Source organism: Zootoca vivipara, chromosome 1 (assembly GCF_963506605.1).
Source record: "Zootoca vivipara chromosome 1, rZooViv1.1, whole genome shotgun sequence".
Taxonomy (NCBI): domain Eukaryota; kingdom Metazoa; phylum Chordata; class Lepidosauria; order Squamata; family Lacertidae; genus Zootoca; species Zootoca vivipara.
In genome coordinates this window covers 131687131-131712153 of record NC_083276.1, presented here as the reverse complement: position 1 = coordinate 131712153, position 25023 = coordinate 131687131, and the positions used below count along the sequence as shown (strand labels likewise).

At 45.4% G+C, this 25023-nt stretch overlaps 1 protein-coding gene across 1 annotated transcript in view; it reads left to right on the top strand.

The window, feature by feature from the left end:
- Nucleotides 1-915: 915 nt before the first annotated feature.
- The window catches only part of FN1 (fibronectin 1), a 77090-nt gene continuing 52982 nt past the window's right edge, over nt 916-25023 (top strand). The window contains exons 1-11 of the mRNA XM_060273482.1: nt 916-1056; nt 1196-1355; nt 3144-3272; nt 5194-5331; nt 9456-9587; nt 11014-11151; nt 15207-15365; nt 16927-17118; nt 18627-18806; nt 23219-23395; nt 23884-24068. Of these exons, the coding sequence (XP_060129465.1) occupies nt 1205-1355; nt 3144-3272; nt 5194-5331; nt 9456-9587; nt 11014-11151; nt 15207-15365; nt 16927-17118; nt 18627-18806; nt 23219-23395; nt 23884-24068 (1581 nt within the window). The 5' untranslated portion in view covers nt 916-1056; nt 1196-1204. The remainder of the gene's footprint in view (nt 1057-1195; nt 1356-3143; nt 3273-5193; nt 5332-9455; nt 9588-11013; nt 11152-15206; nt 15366-16926; nt 17119-18626; nt 18807-23218; nt 23396-23883; nt 24069-25023) is intronic.

Genomic DNA, 25023 nt, shown 5'->3' with positions numbered 1-25023 from the left:
TCTCTGTTGCTTTGTGGGCATTCTACCTGTGCAATTCATAAGCTTGTATTACTTTTAAGATGAGCTGGACCAGTAAAAAGCTGTTGAGCTTTTTAAAGTTTCGCCCAAAGTTTGCTTTTTTGCAAAATGTAGAAATAAAAGAAAAGTTTTTGAGCTATTTTTAATGACATTCGTCAAAATCTACACTCCTGCCATAGGTTGACATACATCCACATTTTCACGGAGATTAAAAAAAAACCCCGATTCTAGACGCTGTTTCCGACGGCCGATTTCCGTCTATGTCCGGGGAATCCCGGGCGCACGGCAACCCGAATGAGCAATGCTTCGGCGAGATTGTGCAAGGCGGGGGGCTGGGCTGGGGGGTTTCAGCGTCACGAAAGTGCGACTGGGGGAAGGTATTGGGGTTCATCCCCGGCACCTCCTGGTCCCAAACCCCGCAGAGCCACTGCTGCCAGCCAGTGTCAGCAGCCAGCACCGAGCTAGATGGACCCAGTGGCCTGACTGGGTGCAAGGCAGATGCCCCCCCCCGTTCCTCTCCTGTTCCTGATGCGAATCTTCTCTCACCCGCTTTCCCCGAGAGGGAAAGGTGTGTGTGGAAAGGGCCCTTTTGGGGTCCACCTCAGGTGCCAAAATGTATTGCTATGCCTCCCCCCACCTGGGCGGCTTTGATGCTGGACATCCATCACACGGGGCTGCGACCTGGCGATGGCGGAGGGGCCGCTCGCTCCCCTGCTGCACCCCAACTCCGCCCGGACCCCTTGGCCCCGTGCAAAGCGCCCGCGAGCCGCGTCTTTTGTTCGCCGTGGAATGCAACTCCCCAAGACGTCACCAGCCGGCCCGGGCCAATCAGCGCGCGGCTGGCCGTTCCAAAGGGGTGTCCCGGGCGGCTCCTCCTCGTCCTCCCCCGCGCGGCTCCCCCTCTCTTTGCATTGGCCTCCGCGCGGGGTCTCCGGCGCCAGGACCTCTATATAAGCCCGCGGTGACCCAGCGCGCTGCCCTTCTCGCAAGCTGCAAGGTTTGCGCGCACCCAGAAAGGAGCAAAAGGCAGCGAGAGTGGTAAGCGGGGCGACGAGTGGGGGAGGAGGAACTGGCCATCTGCAAGGTGGCCCCCCCCGGCGCACTTTTTCGCCAGGCGCCCCCAGCGCGCGAAGGAAGAGGCGCTTTCTCTGAGTCCGCTTTGCTCCCCCCCCTCCAGCTCCCGAAGATGCCCGGCAGCCAGTCCAGGCGGCTGCTTCTCGTGCTGCTGAGCCTCTGCTTGGGGGCCGGAGTCCAGGGCGCCAAGGTCCCGGCGGAGAAGACCCGGAGGCAAGCCCAGCAAATCGTCCAGCCCCCGGTGCCGGCCGGCCAGAGCAAACGTGAGTGGTCGAAGGGGAGCGAGAGAAACCGAAGTTTTCGCCGGGCGGCTGCATGTAGATCCTAGCGGGTCCAGAACCGGGAATCCTCAAAATTTTAGGCGGGTGAATGAGACAGAAACTCCTCCGAGGGTCTCTCTGTTTTACATCCGTTTCTCCCTAAGGGTTTAAGAAACTCGGGAGAACACAGGAAGTCTGCCTGTGCCAAATGCGCTCCCAAAGTTCCTTATCCCATCCTCCCATTGAGCGCTGTAAACTTGCAGCCCTGTACCGGATTACCTGGGAGGGAGCTCCAGTGAACTCACTGAATTGCAGTATTAGTTGGTGTTTAAAAAAGTAATTAAATCCTGATGTTTAGTGTCTCAAGCAAGACACATCCAGTACTTTGCCTGGGGCTCTGGCTATTTTTTTTTACCGTAATACTGGTAGTGGCTGGGGTGTTGCTGAATAATGGATGGTCCTTTCAAAGAAGAGACATCTGGCAAGCCTATTGTGCTTTGGGCAGAGGTGTGAATTGATCTTCCTGTTCCCTCTCCCTCAGCCCTCCCCCAACCTGGTGCTCTTGAGATGTTTCGGACCAGGGGTCCCCAAGCTAAGGCCCGGGGGCCGGATGCGGCCCAATCGCCTTCTAAATCCAGCCCGCGGACGGTCCAGGAATCAGCATGTTTTTACATTAGTAGAATGTGTCCTTTTATTTATAATGCATCTCTGGGTTGTTTGTGGGGCATAAGAATTTGCTCATATTTTTCCCCACAAGGTCTGAGGGACAGTGGACCGGCCCCCTGCTGAAAAAGTTTGCTGACCCCTGTTTTGGACTAAAAGTCCCATTACTGTAGTTCTAGCCCCTTGCAGTCTGAAACATCTGGAGGGCACCAGTTGGGGAAGGATGCTCTTGCCCAACTCCCTACCTGTTTTCTTATTACTGTACTTTAAAAATAATTGTGCTGTGTGTGTGCACACGTGCTATTCAGCATATGGGTTTTTTGGAATCCTGAAATATTTGCTTCTGCCTAAAGAATCGAGACATTTGCCAAAGTCCTTCTACAGTACTTAAAACCATCAGAACTGGGGGAGAAAGCTTTCCAGGAGGTGGATGTGAGGAGAACGTTTTCTGGCACTCCGATCTGTTAAACATGAAATACTCATTCTAGGGAAATGGGGTGAATAGAATTTACCCATAATCTCATTACCAGGAGGCAAACCCATCTGTGTGTTTATTATATTTGCCATGGAACTCAAAAGTGGGATAAACTGGCTGTCAAGTTCTCCTTTTTTAAAAGGGAAATTCCCTTATTCCGATGTTATAGAATCCATAACACCGAATAGGATTCCTCGCGAGAGAACAGTACACTGTACTGTGTCTTGGCAAAGACACGCCTGCCTAGGAGAGAGAGTCAAAAGTTTTGTCCAAATGCACTGGGGGGTCTTTCCATTGTCTTGCATGAAAATTTGGATCAGGCCTCCTAGCTGAGCAATCTTTTCCATCTGTTAATGCATTGCTTCAGAATTTGAAACCTCCTGTGGTTCAATTTGAAACATGGTGGAAAAGAAACAGACAAAATCGTTTTGAATTCAAGCCGAGCGCTGATTATCATGCACCTAAAAACCTTCATCCTCTGACTGAGGTTTCAGGATGCAAAAGGAATGCAGCCTCTGGAGCTAATGTATATTCCATGCATGCCTAAGCTAAGATCCACCCCACCCCCTTGCACATACGTCTCCCCCTTGCTTGGAGAACCATTTGTGGTCCAGACAAGTGAATGTAATTGAAGAGTCCTCTTTCTTTTTCAGCTGGCTGCTATGATAATGGGCAGCACTATCAGATAAACCAGCAATGGGAGCGCATTTACCTGGGGAACACTCTGGTCTGTACCTGTTATGGAGGGAGCAGAGGGTTCAACTGCGAAAGCAAGCCTGAGGGTAAGCAGAAGATTGCTATTACTACTACTACCACCACCACCACCACTACTACAAAAACAATATACTGGGGAAACTAGACATTTTTTCAAAACAAAAGATGTCAAGATAAACAGAGCTACTTTGTTTGAAAGTATCTTTAAAGGTAGCCTGTTCTTAACTCATTTCACTTCTTGACTATCCTCCCCACAACCTTGTTTGACTTTGATACCTCTGAGTGTAGGACTGCCATACATCCAGATTTCCCCAGACATTACTGGGATTTCAATTGATGTCCAGGGGAAATTCCAAAAGGTGGACTTTGTGATCTTAGGCAAGTCAATCAGAAAATCGCGGGTTTTTTGCATTTTCGTAAAAGAAAGCTCAACCATTTTTTTTGGGGGGGGGTCCCGGTTTTTACTTTTTGAAATATGGCAACCCTAGCTGAGTGTATCTTTGCTTCTCCTGTCTATTGTCATGTGGAAGTCTTCTGGCCAACCACAGTACCATTTTGTGCTCTGCACTGCTGCTAGTGAAGTGATTTTCAAACAAACTGCAGGCAGCAAACCCTCTCTTACAATGACTTGTCTGCCAGGGAACCACGTGGTCAATAGGGAATGTTCCTTTTCCTGCCGCTCTCAGTATATGTTCTAGGGCACGCAGGCAGTTCACATGGAGCATTTTGGGCCTCATTGTCTGAGGAGTCTCCAGAAGAGTAGCCTGGAAATGCTTGGTGCTCAGTTGCAGAGAAAGCTTTGCAGGGATGGTCAGGCTCTCTCTGGGAGTTGGTGTTGGTGCCACCTTTCCCTAAAATGTGTGGATTGGATTATGTGGATTTAAAGGGGGAAGGGAGGACAAGTCTATCGGTGGCCATTTAGCTGTGATCACTAAATTGAGCCTCCAGATTCAGAAGCAGTCTACTTTTGCAGACCAGATTCTAGAGACAGGCAATGGGAGAGGGCTTGTTGGGCCTTTGTGCCCTTTTGGGCAGCTTCTTGGAAGCTTCTGACTGGACATGGAGAGAAACGGGGTTCTGGAGCAGCAAGCTCTTGGTCTGATCCAGCTGGGTTCCTCTTGGGATTGCAGGTGCCAGGTGCTTTGTTTACACCGTGTGCAAAAGGGCACTTGAAATGATAGTATTAAACTAGAATGGAATAGATGGCAAAGTGTAAAAGCTAACTGAGTCAGGCATTTTATTTTGGGGAAAATATAAAAGGGGTATAAAGCAGCCAAGAAGAAAGAGAATGTCTCCAAGTGCCTTTGAGGGGAAGTTGAGGATCAGCATTGCATATCAGCTACAGCCAGAAAGCAGATTAGTTGGAGATCAAGAAGCATTCCCTGGCTGTAGAATTGGTTGGGAAATAATAAAAAGCAGTACAGGTAAGTTGGGGGGGGGGAAGGGGAGTGATGGCTATGCACTTTTTAAGAGCAACCAGGACAGTACAAACTATGGGAATGAGGAATGCATGACCTCTCTTGCAAGAAAACCTGGGGAATATTACTAATGAAGAAGGACTCATGGGATCTCATCTTATGCCACGAGGGACCTGAGGTGGGACTATTGGGCTGAGTTCTTCAAATCAAGGTGTGAACTTCCCTCCATTTCTGGGTGGTCCCTGCTTTTATCTCTGCCCATTCCCTTCCTGTTTTCCTTCCCTCTCAAGACCCTTCCCTTTCACTCCACCATACAGGATGCCTTCTCTGACCCAACTTGTGTGTTTCTAGGGCTCCCTTCTTTTGCTCTTTCAGTCTTAGGCCCTCTGGGATCTAAGAAGCTGAGCCAAGTGCAGCCAGAGACTTTTTTCTGCCTCCCCCACCTCCTAGGTGACCCAGTCACCTCCACCTGATCCCTTTACGCATGGCAATTTGAATGGTTGGGGAGGGGGATTAGAACCTGCGTGCTACATATTCTGCTATGGTGATCTACTCTTTCCTTCCCACTCAGCGGAAGAAACCTGCTTTGACAAATACACTGGAGCTACATATCGAGTCGGGGAGACTTACGAACGACCGAAGGACTCCATGATCTGGGACTGTACTTGCATTGGGGCCGGCCGTGGTAGAATCAGCTGCACTATTGCAAGTACGTATTGGAGATGTGCTTCACAGAGGTGCCTAGGTGCTCAAAGGCTTATGTGCTCAAGACATTTACAGACCCTGTTGGAGCATGACAAAAGTCCACCATTGCCCATCACCAAATTGCAGGAATAGCAAATAATGTCACAAGTCTGTAAGGAATTTTCTCAGTGGGAAAAAATCACAGTTCAGTCAGGAACTTAGCATGTGAATGCTATAGAGCAGGGGTGGCCAACTTCCAAGAGACTGCGATCTACTCACAGAGTTAAAAACTGGCAGTGATCTACCCCCTTTGGGGGGGGCTCAGGTCGAGGTTGTTGAGCTTTTTTTTTTTTAGGAAGGAAAGCCCTGATTTGGGGGCTTCAGGGCAAAGATGTAGAGCTTTTTTTAGGGGAGCCAAAGTTGCTGGGCTTCTTTGGGGGGAGCCAGTGATCTACCACAAACGTCCAGTGATCTATTAGTAGCTCATGATCTACCTGTTGGGCATGCCTGCTATAGAGAAGCCACATGGTTTCCACTGTCTACCCCAATATCAGAATAAGGACTGTTACTCATGATTATAGCTACTAGGTAAAGAAAAGCAACTAGCCTTTATAACATGCAAACTTTATGAATAAGTGTTTTTATTTGTTGATATGCATAAAAGAAAATATTTCTTGAGTCAATTATTTCCTTTTAGTGGATACCTATAGGTATTCTTTCTATCAAATGATTAGCTTTCATTTCCATTTAGGGCAAAGAATTTGAACCATAAATTTCACTGTAAAGTAACATGCATAAAAAAAAACTAAGAGCGGAGAGGTTATCTGTACTGTAGTGGGAAATGTGCAAAAAGATCGAGGAGGTGTAGGTTTGGCCTTCTGCAGTCAACCCTCGCAGGAGCACTCCTGCCCTAGAGGGTGACCTAGCTGGGGCTGGATTGCCCAGATTAGGAGCCCCAGTCGGCCTGGTTGGGGCAGGTACAAATGGTGCAGGGCAATGTAATCTGAGAGGATGATGGACCAAGCACTGCTAAGGCTCCATATGGTTGAATTTGGTGTTGTATGTGGGTGAAGATCCATGGGGGAATAGTTTCTCTGGAGTTTTTTATTGCTGTTTAAGAAGGTTTACTGTTAAGGGTTTTTGTTGTTGTTGCTGTTTGAGGAGGTTTTCCTATGCTGTTCAATTTTTTTTTTAAAAAAGTTTTTCCCTTACATATTGTCTACCAAAGATCCTTTAGAGAGTCTGCCGTGTTAATTGGCAACACAGCAACCTCTGCTACAAATGTAAGGTTTTCCAGATTGGAACATAGGACATTTCTGATATTACAGGAATTTGCCAAGTTGTGGTCGTTAGACATTTCTTCAACTTAAGTGGTGCTTATTTCTGTTGTCCATTTTGGAAAAGAGCTCAGACTGTTCCTCTAAGACAGTGTTTCTCAACCTTTTTTGGGCCACGACACACTTGTTCCGTGAAAAAAATCACAAGGCACACCACCATTAAAAAAGTTAAAAAATTTGGCTTCCGGTTTGTCGCCCGATCTGGCCGGCGGGGTTTGTCTCGAGCTCCGAGACAGCCCGGCTTCGCTGAGGGGGGGGGAAGGCTGCGAAAGCGCCGCAGCGCCCCAAAAGAGTTCCAGATCGAGAGTTCTGGAAACAAAGCTCCGGCGGTGCCCCATTTTTTAGCGATTCCCCGATCCTCTGGTGAGCTCTAATAAGAGTCCCGGAGAGAAAGGGTTGCAGTCGCGGGGGCCATTTTGGAGAACAGCGTTACCTCAGCGAAGTGAAGCTTCGAGTCCGGTGGTGGTGAGCGGCAGATTCTTCTAAATTTTTGATTTGGAAAAACCCGTGAGTAAAGCTTGAATATATAATATTGGACTGTAATTCGGTAACGGGAGTAAGGGGAAAAGAACGGAAGTCACCTTCTCCCACTGATTGATGCAAGAAGCAGTGCAATTGAAATGACGACCAGTCTCAGCGAAAAGCAGCTTATTATATGAACTCCTTCAGAGACTAAATTTAAAGAATTACCTCCGGTGGCAGGGTGAAGGAGAGAGACTTATTTTAAAGCTGATATCCCCTGCACCTTAAGAAAGGGAGAGCTTCTCCCTGCCCTGAAATCGGCAGCCCGGAGAGAACGGTAAGCTGACTGTGAAGATGGATGTCAATAAGGATTTGATACTTAAAAACTTTTTGATTGAATGTTTGAAACAAATTTAAAGTTGAAGTTAGATACTATGGACAATACACAGTTTCCAGTTTGGATTTTGCAATAATATATCTCTTTTGTAAACACCCCCTGGCTCTCAAGCCTCGCGCCATCCTCAGCAAGCTGGAACAATGGCAACAAAAGACTGCACATCTGCGTTCAAGGTCAAAGTGATAAAACTCTTATGGGAATTTAGAATAGAAACGTACAAGACTCAGCAACAATTGTTGGGAATAAATCAAGATCTACAGGAGCTCAGAGAACGGGACTTACCAGAGGAAAAGGAGCAAGATTTGCAAAAAGAGGACTTGGTTAAAGAAGGAATACAAGAATTACAGGAAAAGGTTTCAACCAAAAAAAGGCACAAGACGACGAGTGGCCGTATGAACTGAGCGATGGGAAAAAGGAAAATTTAAAGAACAAAGATGGATCACAGGAGTCAATAATGCAAGAGCTACAGGAGAGACAGAACACCCATGAGAAAAATGGCCAGCAAAGAAGAAAAGAAGACTGGGGAGGGGGAGACAGAGGGGGTTGGTTTTTGAAACAGGTTAGGAAGGGGGTGGGTTGAAGGAAGACTGAATATCAATTATTGAGGACAGATAAAAAGGACTGACAACTGGACTGACGACTTTGGAACTTACTGGACTGGAAGGGAAAGGCCGTGATCGGGGCGGGGAGGAGGAAAATCATGATTTTTAATTTGTGCAAATAAGAATAATAAAGAGGAGCTTTGGAGGATAAAAAATAGGCAGGTCAAAAATAAAAGTAATGAGCAGATTTGTTTATGAAAAAGATTTAGAAAGATCAAGCTAGTTTGATTAAAGAGGATTTAAAAAGTGGGACAGTTTTTTATAATATAAGGTTAATTTTTTTTTGTAGAAATAGAATGGGAATAAGAATAAGAATACTGTTAAATAAGAATCGAAAATGGAAATCGGGATAGGGGGGAGGTTGGGGAAGTCATTTTTCTTTCATTTTTCCTTTTTTTTCTTTTTTCTTTTGTTTTTCTTTTTTCTGTTTGGAAATTGGCTGGACGGATGCCCCCCTCTTCGTTCCCTCTCTTGGAGTCTCCCGGTGGCAGGGGGGGATTCTGGGGGGGGAGGGAGGGGTGGGGGAGAAACCCAGCCATAAAAGGATACACTGCCGGCTGCCTGCCTTTCGGGGGTCCCTCTGGTGGGAGAAGAGGGCCTTGGGAGGGTGAGTGGAAGCCAGTGGTAAACATGTAATGTAGTATCTTTTGTTTTTGTTTTTGTTCTGTATAAAATCAATAAAATATAATTTTTAAAAAAAGTTAAAAAATTTAACTCTGTGCCGCCCTATATTATAATTATGACTGTAAGAAACACTTGCCAAATATTGCTTTCCAGCGGGTCAGCGATGTGCACTGAGCTTTGGGAAAGAGGAGGAGAAATATCAGCTATGTGCACTGAGCTTTGGGAAAGAGGAGGAGAAATATTGCTTTCCGGCGGGTCAGTGCCCTTTATTGGTGGCCGCCAGGCACGTGACAATGCAAATCGCCCTTCTCGTCACCGCACGTCGCGGCACACCAGCCAGCGTCTCGCGGCACACTAGTGTGCCACGGAACAGCGGTTGAGAAACGCTGCTCTAAGAAGGGATCTTTTTGGTAGGACTGTTGAGGGAAATGGCTGCTTTATATAACACCTCACACTGGTCTGCAGGGCAACTGAGTTGGATACAGGATTCGAGGGAGTCATTGACGCTTCTGCTCATCTATGGGGAGGAGCCATATTTCAATGGTATGGCATGTGCTTTGCATGAAGAACTAGTTAGAAAAGTCTTGGGTAGCAAGGTTGGAAAACGTAATTGCCTAAAACCTTGGAGAGTTGGCACGAGGTAGAGTAGACAATGCTGGACTGGATGGACCAATGCAGTGTCTTGGTATAACGGAGTTCTATCTAATTCTATGTGCAATTTTTACAGATCGCTGTCATGAAGGAGGTCAGTCTTACAAGATTGGGGATACCTGGAGACGGCCTCATGAGACAGGTGGCTACATGTTGGAATGCGTGTGTCTTGGCAACGGGAAGGGTGAATGGACTTGCAAACCAGTTGGTATGTATTGGTTTATGTTTGTTCCTGAGGTATCAAATATGGATCTGCAGGCACTTCAGATTCAGTAAACAAAGCTCTTTATGGGAATGGTTTGAGGTAGATGTTGGCCCGTTGATTCTTTGACAGGATACTTTCTTTCAAAGATAAATGTGTGTGTATATGTGTACACACACCTACTGTGTTTCTCTGAAAATAAGACACCGTCTTATATTTATTTTTCCTCAAAAAAGCACACTATGGCTTATTTTCAGGGGGTGTCTTATATTTTTGCTCCTCCTCCTGCCATGGCCGGCATTGCTGCTGTGCCTATCACTATGTCTTATTTTCGGGGTATGGCTTATATTCCTTGAATGCTTATTTTATGCTATGGCTTATTTTATGACTACGTCTTAAAATAGGAGAAACAGGGTATCTATTTCTCCTCCCTCTTTTATTGCTTTGAGTATGTTCTAACATCCTTAGGCTGTTATATATGGCAATCACTTAATGCAGCTGGTATGGGCCTATTTCTCTCTCAGGTGGTCATCCTGAATCTGGGGAGAGTCATGCTGGAATGCTCTCGAATACAAAACAATTCCTGCCACATAGAAAATGAATATAGCATTCAAGCTGCTTCAGAGCATTACTTTTTCTTTTCTTTGCATGGAAAAGGATTCACTTATGTGATTCTTGCACATGGTCTGAAGTGAAAGGTGAACACCCTAGTGAGAACTGGGCCTCATGTTTGACATATTTTCTAGATATCCACATGCTGTTTTTTTCAGTTTAGCTATTACTGCAGTTTGGAAGGAGATAATGGAAGCAATTTCTCCTTCCCCTCCTCAATTAAGAAATCTTGTTTCATCTGTTGAGTGAAGAACTTTAATAACTGTCAGGGGGACTCCCTACAGGGAGCCTCCCCCCATCATTCTGACCAGCACTTCGCCCAGCGACAGCGCCAGCAGCGGGTCAGGGGGAAGCGGGATGGAGGAGGGAAGGCTCAGCGAGGCATCAGAGCCCTGGCAACGCTCTGGGGAAGAGACGGCGGAGGAAGGGCTCAGCGAGGCATCAGAGCCCCTGCACCACTCTGACCAACAAGTGGAGGAGGGACGGCTCAGGGAGGCGTCGGAGCCCACACACTGCCCCAGCCAGCAAGGGGAAGAAGGGGCACAGCTCCTTCTGGTGCCCGAAATGAGGCGCGTGCCCAAACGCAGGGCTAGGGGGTGGCGTTTCGGGGTGCCCAGGCTGTTATGCTGGCCCCGAAGCAGACAGGCGCCATTGCCAGATTCTGTGAGTGACTAGAAGGTCATGTTTTCTGCTATCTCTGTAAATATTATGCACAATAAAACCCTTCAAGACAGAACGGACTGGAGCATCTTTACTCGGGAGTAGCCGCAACAACTCCCTGACAATAACCAAAGTATCTTTCACAAATATTTCTCTGTAGCGGAGCGGTGCTACGACAATGCTGCTGGGACTTCCTATGTTGTTGGAGAGATCTGGGAGAAGCCCTACCAGGGATGGATGATGGTGGATTGTACTTGCTTAGGAGAAGGCAGTGGACGCATTACCTGCACTTCCAGAAGTAAGTATCACCTCAAGGCAGAACGATGGCCATGCACCAATATGAATTTTGTGATAGCTCAGCTCCCATTAGCTCTGAACAGCATGGCCAATAGGGAAGATGGGAGTTGTAGTGCAGCAGTATTTTGGGAGGGCAGGTAAAGGTGTGGAGGTCCTCCGCAGCTGCTGTAAATATTACACTTACCTGGGAGTAAGCCATATTGAACATACTAGGGTAGGCTTCTAAGTAAACAAAAATCTTGTGCATGTTTACCATTTGTACTGCTGTGTTCTGTGGCTCTTAAGTGTACATAAGACTGTGGTTGAAGTGCTAATCATGCTTTATCTTTTGATGTAATATCTTTCATTCACGCTGTAATTGTCCTCCGGGTAATTTTCATGCTTGCACTTTGGTCTTGCACTTCATGCTGGGAAAGGTTTCCCCATTCTAGGAATATTGTAAAAGGACTGTGTTTGGTCAGGAAAGCTGTAACCAGTCCTTTCCCTTTTAGAGAAACTGGAGATATACTTCAGAAGCAGCTAGAGTGTTCTAATGCTTTTTCCCAGATACACTCAGAATTACTGACCAATAATTTAGTGCTGCATCAATTATTTTTGCCACAAACTTAAAAGTATCTACAGGAAACCATTGGTTGGAGATTGTGGTTTTGTCTTCATTGGAATTTACTAGGAAGGCACTGCTTTGGAGCCTGGAATAATTTAGAGTGAGGAAGTTCATTGAAGGAAAGCTTCCTGGCCTTTTCTCTGCACCAGCCACCTGTGACCCCCTTCCCCAATGCCTGTTCCAAGTGGTGGCAGTGAGGTGGCCTCCTGAACAGTGGGGGATAGGTTGAGGACTGAGGGAATGGGTACATTTCCTTCCATGCAGTTACTTAAGTTAACGTATCTGAGGAGGAAGAAGAAGAGAAAGAAGAAGAAGAAGAAGAAGAGGAAGAAGAAGAAGAGTTTGGATTTGATATCCCGCTTTATCACTACACAAAGGAGTCTCAAAGCGGCTAACATTCTCCTTTCCCTTCCTCCCCCACAACAAACACTCTGTGAGGTGAGTGGGGCTGAGAGACTTCAGAGAAGTGTGACTAGCCCAAGGTCACCCAGCAGCTGCATGTGGAGGAGCGGAGACGCGAACTCGGTTCCCCAGATTACGAGTCGACCGCTCTGAACCACTACACCACACATGTGGAGGACACATTGTGATTAGGACTGGAATTTGAAAGAAAACCCAAACAGTGAACTGCTTGCTACTCAGCATTGTAGATATGCAGTCCTCTGTATTAACAACTCTGAAATGGAACAGTTACCGTGAGGTGGGGGGAATTCCACATATAGGTGATGGAGCCATTGGCATACATAGGAAGCATTTTTATTCTGGAGTTTGAACCAGTGAAATGTTTACAAGAAAAGCTTCCATATTTTTCTTTCTTTCTTTCTTTTAAAAAAGCCACTTAAAAGCGAGATCACTGACTGAATGTAAAACCCACATAATCTGACTTTGGAAATACCTGGTCTCCTAAACCTTTTGTCTGGTAGGTTTTGAGATCTCTTCCTTTAGTTTTTAATTGGTGAGGCAAAGTCATGGCTTTTTACTAACATAAACAATAGGATTATAATACCCAAATCCTCAAAGTAGGTTTGCTCTGCTTCCATGGAAACGATACTTCTGAATACCAGTTGCCGGAAACTACAGTTGGGGAGAGTGCTCTTCTCCTCCGGTCCTGTTTGTAGGTTCCCCTCAGGCATCTGGTGGGCCATGGTGAGATCAGGATGCTGGGCTAGAAGGGCCATTGGCCTGGTCCTTCAGGAACCGTCTTATGTTTTTATGTTCATACGAGATTAAACTTTAAAGCCCTAGAAGACAACCTTTCATTTGTAATTGCAGTTTGACTTGTGGTGAAAATACATATGCATTACCAAATGGGGAAGACCGGGAGGTATAATGTTTGCAAGTACCAGTAAAAAGACACGATCCAATTATTTGACATTGATATTATTTGTTTCATGACATGATTTGTCTATCATGATCAGTATCTTTCTGAAAGTTAATGAAGCATCTTCTACAAATCTAAAGTGAAAACAATGGATTCAATACAAATGGTAGATACATCTTTGCTAATAATCACAAGTTTTGCAGTGTTGCCCCATAGATTATCTCAATAGCCCTATGGAGTAGGCAGTGTCTGTTCCTCGTAGGCAGGCGAATTCTTGGGCTTATGTAGCAGGGATGAGGAACCGCTGGCTCAGAGGCCCGGTGTGGCTCTTGGGGCCTCTGTATGTGGCTTTGGGGACTTACCCAGACCACCTACCTCACTGGCCCAGCTCCATGCTGCCTTTGACTACTTTTTTTGCCTGGCTTTAACTGTGATAATGGCTCTTGGTTTCTTGGATGGAGGTTGAGAAGCTGAGTGATTGTAGAGGAGTTGTAGAAATGCCTGACTCAGTGTGGTTGGCATGTAGCTTGTTGTACAAAACTAAGGGTCACATCCATTGCACTGTCCATTTTTGCCTCTGGCCAGCCCACCGCTGCCATGTAGCCCCCAGAAAGTTTGCTGATGAGGAAATGTCTCCCCCCCCCCGCAGGCTGGAAAATGGACCCCATCCTTATACGGCATGTGAGAGAGCTGCTTGCAGATGGCATTGGGTTGGTTTATATGGATGGATTGGCATTTTGATTCCTGGTCTATGTTGATAACCATATCTGTGGACTTAAGAAGCCTTTTTTGTATGTTGTGATGGAGTTGCTCCACCACCCACAATAACACAGCCTCTGTTCTCAATTTTGCCCACACTGTTGTAGTCATTTTGGGGGATCGCCCAAATTCAGGCACCAGTTCTGGGGAGTGAGCCCCACTGAGCTCTTATATTATAACATACTTCTGATGGAATGTACTGCTAGAAAGTTTACAGTTTTATTGAAGCTTTCCTGGCCTTTTTATGAAGCACACAGCTGCTGGCCACCCAAGGATGGAGATCCCCTTGTAAATGAGCAAGCCTCTCAGAACAAACCACCATGTTTTATTCCCACACAAGCTTCCTTGTTTCCCAGCTCTGAATGTTTTGAGAAGTGCTTTCCCAGGATTCCATTCACACACATGAACTTGGTGTATAAAACCACAGGCCAGTTTCCTTGCCAGGCCATGGTATTCTGTCCATCTGATCTCATGGTTCTCTCAAGTATTTTCCACATGTTGGTTTTTGTGGCCAAAGTGCAACAGCTGAGAAACCATTTGGAGTGATTCAGAGGTTTTCTTCTACCCGGCCCCAGTATCACCAGAGGGTGCCCACCCCATGACCCTGTATTGCTCAAGGGTGGGTTTCAGCTGTCAGGCTCAGCGGGCAGGAATTTCCTTGTGCCACTTTGTTTCAGGGAAAGCAGCTTGCACGAATGGTGACATGTGCTTGCACAGAGAGGTGTGGTGAGTGTGGTAATGTGGCAGGAGAAAGACTTGCAGGAGAGCAGAGGAAGGCAAGCATTGGAACAGAATATTTAGTCCTTGCCATGACTTGCTTCCTAGGGGACAGGAGCTATGTCTTCCAGTGGCTCTTTGTACATGACCAGTGGCAGAGTACGCCCCTCTTTGGTCCTAAGGTATATTTTTAATAGTCTCATACATATGTTTGCCATTACTGGGAGTGCTGCCTGTATACCTGGATGGCAGGATTTATCCCCTCCTCATTTTCCAAACTGCAGCAGGCTGTTGAAGTTGCTCATATGAGCTATGATAAGAATTCCACATCTGTCACTGGGCAACTGACTCACCTCTCCATTTTAATCCTATAATTGCAAAATCAAAATAGTGATTGATCTCAATCCGTTGTTGTGACATCTAGCATGTAAATTTTTCAAAGTAGTAGAAAAAATCCGCTTGATTCTTGGCAACTAAAATAGACTGTTGGTGTTTAATTAGATCAGTCTGTATGGCAGATCAATGACTGTATATATAAAAAAATCAAATGTTTATTTACCAGTCCAAAATGGGTCAAGGTATCTGTAGCAGCACATGGGCTGCTGAAATGGCAAGGGCTTCATTTCCCCATTGTGTGTTTTCCTTTCCTTTACAGACAGGTGCAATGATCAGGACACCAGAACATCTTACAGAATTGGAGATACCTGGAGTAAGAAAGACAACAGAGGGAATCTGCTTCAATGCATCTGCACAGGGAATGGAAGAGGGGAATGGAAATGCGAGAGGCATTCATCTCTCCAGACCACAGGCATAGGTAGGTGATCAACCTGGATGTGATCATGAAATATAAATGCTTCACATTGATGCTTCAACTGATTTGCTTGTTGTTCCTGCCTCCTTCCCACGCCTTCCTCAGCCTCTCGCAAAAGAGTCCTTGTTCTATTCGTGGGACTTTAGAGGGACGCGGGTGGTCTAAACCACTCAGCCTCTTGGGCTTGCCGATCGGAAGGTTGGCAGTTCAAATCTCCGTGACGGAATGAGCTTCCGTTGTTCTCTCCCAGCTTCTGCCAACCTAGCAGTTCAAAAGCACGCCAGTGCAAGTAGATAAATAGGTACCACTGTGACAGGAAGGTAAACAGCGTTTCCGTGTGCTCTGGCTTCTGTCATGGTGTTCTGTTGAGCCTGAGGCGGTTTAGCCCTGCTGGCAGGAAAGCTGTCTGTGGACAAACGCCGGCTCCCTTGGCCTAAAAGTGAGATGAGCGCTGCAACCCCATAGTTGCCTTTGACTGGACTTAACTGTCCAGGGGTCCTTTACCTTTTATCTTTACTTGTGGGAAGAAGTCTGTTAAGCTGGAGCTGTGTATAGAAGGGAGGAGCAGTGGGAAGCAGTTGGACTTGTGCTCTTCATTGCAGGCTGTGTGTAGCAGGAGGGGCTGGGGCTGGGGGCTTGAAGATTACAAAGCCAATGGGCTTTTCAGGTGCCATGGCTGTCCTCTGTTACACTATATATAAACTACTAGCAGGGAGTTCCTGGAACTACCCAGGTATTCAAAGAAACCAAAACATAAGATGATTTTAAAATTGATAGTATAATTTGTGAGAGTTTGGGCTGTGTGCACACCCACACACCAACCCAGGACTCTGACCATGTGACCTTGCCCTGAATAATTTTTTAGGGGCAGAAGAGCTAATGATTAATTTGGGTTCATTTGGTCCACCATCTTGATTAAAAAATGGCACCCAGCCTGCAAACATAGATGAAGACCACCTCCTTCTCCTTGGAAACCCTTGTGCCAAGTTTGGCAATGGTGTCTCAAGAGGCACCCAGACTTGTGCAGGTTGGAACTGTACCACCAAACTGGGCAACAATATTTTCAGTCGTCTCCAAATTGGCACATTTTGAACTCATGGTGCCAAAGTCACATTTTGGACTGCCATATTGATTCAGAACAGCAGCCGGGGGTCCCAACATTGACGAAAAGTGAGAACCCTCATGGCAATATATCTGGAGAGGCATTTGAACACACAGAACAAATGAGCAAACCATTTCCCAAAATACACAGAAGATAAGAACCCTTGGTCTGTTCCAGCAAGGAAGTTGGACACAGGAATAGGAGCAGAGGTGCCTCGGAATTCCACATGCTGGGGAGAAGTCTTTACTTTTTCTTTAACATGTTCTAAAAACAAAATAGGCTAAACAGTTAATTACTTTTATTTCCTCGTTTCAAACCCTGCAGATTTAATGAAACTTTAATTGGTTGATTAAGTGACTCAAAGGAGATAATTAACTGGCAAAGATGATTTAATCAAGCGACAGCCCTGGTTTATGCAATGTGACCTGCAGGGTTTAATTGCTATCACACTTTCCTCTGAAGGAACTGCATCTGCTACCCTCACAGATGTGCAAACGGCGCTCTACCAACCTCAGTCCCAGCCTACTCCATATGGGCACTGCATGACTGACAATGGCATGGTGTACTCTTGGGGAATGCGATGGCTGAAGACACAGGGGAGCCAGCATATGCTGTGTACTTGTCAGGGCAATGGAGTCAGCTGCCAGGAAACAGGTACGAGGCATTTTGAATGCTCATTGATACTTAAAAGAGGATCACTTAGGGATTGTTGTTGTTGTGTAGTCGTTTAGTCGTGTCCGACTCTTTGTGACCCCATGGACCATAGCATGCCAGGCACTCCTGTCTTCCACTGCCTCCCGCAGTTTGGTCAAACTCATGTTCGTAGCTTCGAGAACACTGTCCAACCATCTCATCCTCTGTCGTCCCCTTCTCCTTGTGCCCTCCATCTTTCCCAACATCAGGTCTTTTCCAGGGAGTCTTCTTTTCTCATGAGGTGGCCAGGTTGCCATATATAGCAGCTTCAGGACCTGTCCTTCCAGTGAGCACTCAGGGCTGATTCCCTTCAGAATGGATAGGTTTGATCTTCTGGCAGTCCATGGGACTCTCAAGAGTCTACTCCAGCACCATAATTCAAAAGCATCAATTCTTTGGTGATCAGCCTTCTTTGTGGTCCAGCTCTCACTTCCATACATCACTACTGGGAAAACCATAGCTTTAACTATATGGACCTTTGTCAGCAAGGTGATGTCTCTGCTTTTTCAGATGGTGTCTAGGTTTGTCATTGCTTTTCTCCCAAGAAGCAGGCGTCTTTTAATTTCGTGACTCCTGTCACCATCTGCAGTGATCAAGGAGCCCAAGAAAGTAAAATCTCTCACTGCCTCCATTTCTTCCCCTTCTATTTGCCAGGAGGTGATGGGACCACTTAGGGATACTTGAGATTAATTGTAAGGGCTAGGTTTGATTGAGGTAGGTCTTTTAAAGATTGGTGCACCTTAGCAGAATGGATCACACCTTAGCTGTTTCACTGCTACCGACTGCAGCAGGACTCAACTGGATCACGTAACGGTACTGATGTGCCCTGCCTATTTCTTTGATCTCCTCTGACTACTGTGCCTGAGTCACCATATATGTCACAATGTAACACTTATTGCTGCAATGTGATCGTAGTTTAGAGAAGCTGAGATATCTTTTGCAAGTCTCCCCATTCAACATCTCTCCTCAGAGAAAGAGGAGAATACAAGAGCATTGAATACAACAGTTGGATGGTGCTGTACAGTAAGTTATGATAGCTTCAAGCTGTAGCAAAAAGGGAGGGGAAAGCTCAGAATTAAGGAAGACATTGTATTGTATTGAATTTGTGATTAGATCAGGGGTAGGCAACCTAAGGCCTGTGTGCCGGATGCGGCCCAATCGCCTTCTCAATCCGGTCCGCGGATGGTCCGGGAATCAGCGTGTTTTTACATGAGCAGAACGTGTGCTTTTATTTAAAATGCATCTCTGGGTTATTTGTGGGGCCTGCCTGGTGTTTTTACATGAGTAGAATGTGTGCTTTTATTTAAACTGCATATCTGTGTTATTTGTGGGACATAGGAATTCGTTCATTCCCCCCCCCCAAAAAATATAGTCCGGCCCATCACATGGTCTGAGGGACAGTGGCTGAAAAAGTTTGCTGACCCCTGGATTAGATGATAGGATAATGATGCAAAGTTTTGTTTCTAAAGCTGTGACCCAAACCTACGGGGGCAATGCCAACGGGGAGCCTTGTGTCTTACCATTCACCTATAATGGGAGGACGTTCTACTCCTGCACTTCTGAAGGCCGAACTGATGGGACTCTCTGGTGCAGCACAACCTCAGACTTTGATCAGGACAAGAAATACTCTTTCTGCACAGAACAAAATGGTAAAATTCGTTCAACGGAATACATACTTGGGAGAAATAGGGTGCAGGTTTTGGGAGGGCGGCACTGTCCACGGAGGCACAGACCCATTAACTGAAATTTGCTATTGCTCCACTTAATTCAGTAACTGACCGTTTTTTTCTTCTAACATGACTTGTGAGGATGGAGGAAGACAGCTGCAAGAAATACAGAATATAAAATCTGGTGGGTGTTGAGAGCAGGATGAGGAGTAGGACTTGAATCACAATGACCTCATAATAGAGCCAGTTCAGTGCAGTAGAGAAAATATTTTTCTACACCAGAATACTAGGTTCAAATATCTTGTCCTTACCATATAGCCACAGGCAGGTTATTTATTCAGAACGTTTCCATTTTGTAAGGCTGGAATGAACAGTAGCATGACACACCAGTTGACTGGCACTCGGACCATAGTCTGAATAGAATGTAAATTAAATAAATGCATCCGCCATTCAAGTTCACAACTGGTTTCTTCTTGGGAAAACTGCACTTCCGGAGATTGGGTTGGATAATTCTTCTTAGGAAAGATTGGCTAAGGAATGCTTGGAAATTACTCTCTAATTTCACTCATGTGCTTCTGCCCTGCGCCTCATCAGCTGGTTCTTGGAAATGCACAAGGAGAAGCATGTGAAGTTAGAATACATGTGCAGTTACATACATAGTTTTATTTGTATGTTGCCCTTTCACAGTTCATACCATGCTCAGGGCAGCTTACAACATAAAATTACACAACTGCAACATGAAATGTAATTATAAACTATAAATAAAACATTAGCAAATACAAAACCAAGCCGGACAATTTCCACATAAATCACAACAAATTCTAAAATAAAGATACAAAAGACCAACAGCGACAACCCTCCCCTCAGCCCCTACGAATATCTCAGCCCCTACGAATGTAGTTTGCACCTCCTAGTGTTGTGAGGGAAGGAGATTGGATAGAAGTGAAGCTGATAGTCGGGACAGAGCTCTGCATCCTTGATCCAGGGTACTTTCTCTGTATTTCTCTCCCCCCCCCCAAAAAAAAAATTCCAGTAAGACCTCTGTATGTCCATATTAGGCTTGAGGGGAATGATGCCTCGTGAGTATGATCAGTGCAATGCTCTGATGTCACTCCTTAGATATTGAATCCGCAGCCAGGTTGCCATATATAGCAGCAAACAGAACCTGAGTCTTGTGTGGCCCTTCCCCCCACCCCACCCCCAAAGCATTTTGCCTCTGAGATGGGGAGGGAAATTTGCATTAAAGCAGGGATCGGCCTGTGAAGCGAAATAGTGCAGCAGGGAGTGGAGCTAATGGCTTTTAAACAATTGGCGTTAATGCTTTTAAACAAATGGCGTTAATGCTTTTAAACAATTGATTTGTCCGTTATGGGAAAGAAATACACCCAGTGAAAGCGCTTCAGATAAAGGATGCCTGCTGGAGTCTCCTTATCTGAATTTCTCCCCAGATTTTAGGGGTCTCAGTTACTGGATCTTGTTTGCTAATGCTGCTCCACAATGTGTCTTCCATTTTTTATTTCCATTCTTTGTTAATGCAGCTGAGGTGGTGTAATTTGCTTATAGTTTTCAGTCCCTTTAAGTCCCATCACTTTAAGCTCCCTGGAGGAAAGGCAGGAATATAATATAATATAATACCTGAAAAAATAAAATAAGCACACTGGTGAACAGATCACATGAAAGGGAGAAGTGATGTGATTGCACCGTTAATCAAAATCAAGGTTTGTCAATGTCATGATCTGTGTAAAATGTGTTCTCCAGTACATAATCTAATAATTACTTTGGATCGCTAATAATCTGCCTTCTTACTTCAAATGAGTATATACCTAGCTCTTTTAGTTGCAATAAAAAAACCCTGGAAGCACTTAAGCCCAGGTGATGCTTTCTAGTAACAAGAACTGCAATAGCTGGTGGGATGCAACACTGACAGGACCAGTCTGGGTCAGCTGCTTACTGGGAGGGAGAGGAGTGAGGTAGCAGGCAAGACTGGCATGGTGCAAATGCACCAGCGAAACCAGTCCAGTGCTTCCACCAGTGCAATTGGGTCTTCCTCCTCAACCTCCATCTCAGCAAGCAGCAGCAATACCACCAACCAGAGGTCAGGTGAGTGCTGCTGCCCCATCATTTCTGAGTCCCATTCCTTTGTCTATTTAATGTTTGATCATCACATTCATTTCCAAAAGTAACAACAGCTGCTAGCAACAACACAATCAAGTTCTCCTGTGCCTGCCTACTCTGTGGCCAGAAATGTGGGCCATTACTTTTATCCCACTTTGATCTTTTTAAAGAATGAGCTTCCTTTAGCAGCCGGGAGTGGCTTTGATTATAATGTTGCCATGTCAAGGTCCACATGGAAGAGGGGAAAGAATCATTAAAATAGAACCACACAAGCATCTTACTGACTATTTTAAACCATTGGGTTGTAATTAGGGATATAAGTTAAGGTCTTATTTAAAGGCTTAGAGAGTGGTTCTGCTCTCAGGCAATCTGCCCACCATCCCACTGATTTTCCAGAATTTGAGTAAAATTGTCCCTGCCGTGCCCTGCCCTGCCCTAGCAGTTACTTCTGCACTATGATGAAGATGTAAAGTCCGTGAGTAAAGACCTCCCATTGCCTCCAACTTAAAATAGCCCTCTATCTCCCGCTCCCTCTCTTTTTGTTACATGATTAAGAACAGAGTGATGTTATACAGCCCTCACCAAGGAAGAATGGCAGATAATATTAGTGGACTGTGTCGAAATGGCAAAACTCACGGGAAGAATAAAAAACCAGCAAGAGTTAACTTTTAATAAATGGGGAAAGTACAGTCATACCTCGGGTTATGTACGCTTCGGGTTGCGTACGCTTCGGGTTACGTACGCAGCAGATCTGGAAGCGTTTACTTCTGGGTTTGCCACGCATGCATGCGCAGAAGCGTTCTGCGCAGTTCATGCATGTGCAGAAGCGCCGTTTGGGTTGCGTACTTTTGGGGTTGCAAACAGCACCCCGGAACGGATCAGGTACTTAACCCGAGGTACCACTGTATTTAGTTTATTTGAAAAATTATTGTAAACAAATTTGTTAGCAGGTTTGATGTATGATGTAAAACCTTTAGCTAAAAATTTGAAATAAGGAATAATTAAGGATTAGTAAAAAGTGGAAGTATAAAAGGAGATGCGGGGGGGGGGGGATTATAACATAAGGATCCACAAAGGGGTGGGAGGAAAGTCAAAGGGATATGTGCTTTGCTATGGTTTCTTTTTATTATTTGATGTTTTGTAAAATTCGAAAATTAAAAGAGCAGAGAGATGTTTCTTAGTGAACATCTTCTACTCTGTTTTTCCAGTGCTCCAGCTCTGTGTCTATATCTTTCCCTTCTAGAGCATAGATGAGGCTTTGCCCCATTAAAACAAAACAAAACATGAGGATCAGCTGCATTTCTGAAGCATCAGGGAATGAAAACGATGACTGTATTGGATTCACAATTCTTGGGTGTGCAGGAGTCATATCTGGCTTCAACTCTTGAGAGCAGAGTTTGGTTTTCACATTTGCCAGGAACTTTTTTTGAGAGGGTGGAGAAGACCGTTCACGTACGGATGGAGGACTGCCTTTGCAACTTAACGAGCGTAGACCATATTGGTTAAATGCTTTGCAAGTTCATTCCATTCACCCTCACAATGACCCTGTGTAGGAAACAAAGGCTGTCTTCACGCAAATTTATTTTAATAATTTATTTATTTTTTTCTTCAGAAAGAACATAAAACTGCTTAATCACATAAGACTCTGTATTGCAGCAAATTGCATACTCTGAAGTGACATATGGTATTAAAAACACCACTATCCTGGATACAGTGGTGCCTCGCAAGACTAATTTAATTCATTCTGCAAGTCAATTCGTTTTGCGAAAAATTCGTCTTGCAAATCGTGGTTTCCCATAGGAATGCATTGAAATTTCTTTTTTTTTGCCCATAGGAACGCATTAATTAAATTTCAGTGCATTCCTATGGGAAACCGCGATTCGCAAGACGAATTTTTCGCAAAACGAATTGATGTGCAGAATGAATTAAATTCGTCTTGCGAAGCACCACTGCATCCAGGATAGTGGTGTTTTTAATACCATATGTCACTTCAGAGTATGCAATTTGCTGCAATACAGAGTCTTATGTGATTAAGCAGTTTTATGTTCTTTCTGAAGAAAAAAATAAATAAAGTAAAAAGAATTCGTCTTGCGAGTCACCATCAGATGGCAAGACGCATTCGTCTTGCGAAAAATTCATCTTGCAGGGCATTCGTCTTGCGAGGTACCACTGTATTGTGCTGTTATGGAGATGGGTCTCTGTGAATGGCAGTCATGCTAAGAAGTCAGGATAAGGCTTTGCAATGTCCACTTCCATGAATGGCTATTTCTGTCTTGCAGTCCTGGTTCAGACACGTGGTGGCAACTCCAATGGTGCCCTATGCCACTTCCCTTTCCTCTACAACAACCAGAATTACACTGATTGCACTTCGGAGGGACGGAGAGACAGTATGAAGTGGTGTGGAACCACCCCAAACTATGATGCTGATCAAAAATTTGGATTTTGTCCCATGGCAGGTATGTTGAACATATATTTAGTGCGAGTCCAGTACTAAGACGTTTGACTGGCGCTCTAATTCTTTGGGGATTGTGAAAGAATTTTGTCTTATGTGATGCTGAGAGAACACTAATTAAGCCTCAGCAGCTGTCTATAAATATTAGCCTCATTCAGCCAATATTCCATTCTGGAATCTAGAACCTTGTGGGAATGCATCTTTTCCTTAATTCAAAATAAGAGTGCAAGATTCAGCAGTAGCTGCAAATTCCAAATTGCATCCCCCCCCCTCCCAGTGTAAATTAATCTCCTTTGATATGCATTGCAGAAATAGTTTCACACTGGTACCAAAACTCTTGTGGAATCAGAAAGACAGAATGAAAATTTGTTCAAATATTTGAACAAAATTGTTTGAAATTGTTCAAAAAAGAAGATTGCTTCATATGAAGCCTGACATACACAAACATAGGCCCCAAGAAAGAGACCTCACTCTTTATTATTCCTTGAACAGCTCATGAGGAAATCTGTACCACCAATGAAGGAGTCATGTACCGTGTTGGAGACCAGTGGGACAAACAGCATGACATGGGCCATATGATGAGGTGCACTTGTATGGGAAACGGGCGTGGAGAGTGGACCTGCATTGCTTATTCTCAGCTTAGAGGTATTTGTCCATTTCTGCCTGTATGCTCAACTTGATACGGCCATTTGCAGTCTGTATGACGAGGATTAATCTAGAGTGGTCATATGATGTGGGTGCAAGGGGTTAGGTAATCTTCAGATATGATCAAGCTCTCTTAATTCTTTATTGATTTCTAGATTGCATTATTCCATTGGCTTCATTGGGAGTTGAGGGAATCCCTGCAAAACTCAGGGCATTTAGTGCAGCTATGAGTAATAATGGGACCCAGGTGGCACTGTGGGTTAAACCACAGAGTCTAGGGCTTGCCGATCAGAAGGTTGGCGGTTCGAATCCCTGCAACGGGGTGAGGTCCCGTTGCTCGGTCCCAGCTCCTGCCAACCTAGCAGTTCGAAAGCACATCAAAGTGCAAGTAGATAAATAGGGACCGCTCCGGCGGGAAGGTAAACAGCATTTCCGTGTGCTGCTCTGGTTTGCCAGAAGCAGCTTTGTCATCATGGCCACATGACCCAGAAGCTGTCTGCAGACAAATGCTGGCTCCCTCGGCCTATAGAGCGAGATGAGCTCCGCAACCCCAAAGTCGGACACGACTGGACCTGATTGTCAGGGGCCCCTTTACCTTTATGAGTAATAATGGGCAAGGCTCTTTGCTCTCCGGAGCGAAATCTTATGAGGAGTGTAGTAGTCTCTGGTGGAAAATTTCAGTTCCTGGAAATCTCTAGAGGCACATAGGCATTTGCTCTGAGGCAAAAATCTCACACACAAATTTCTCGAATCCTTCTTTACCATTTGTGCATTTGAGGCTTGGTACAGGCCATTTTTTTCTCCTTGCGGTTGCCCACAGGAGAGCGTGAGGCTGGGCTTGGAAACTGTGCCAAACTTGGAAACAGTGCCAAACTGGCTCCACCATGAAGGGGTGGGAGTTTAGGTGACGCTGGTGGTCCTTTGCCAGTCTGCTGGGATGGTGTAAATTGCAGCAGCTCCACGATATGGCGTGGTGGTGGGCCTGTG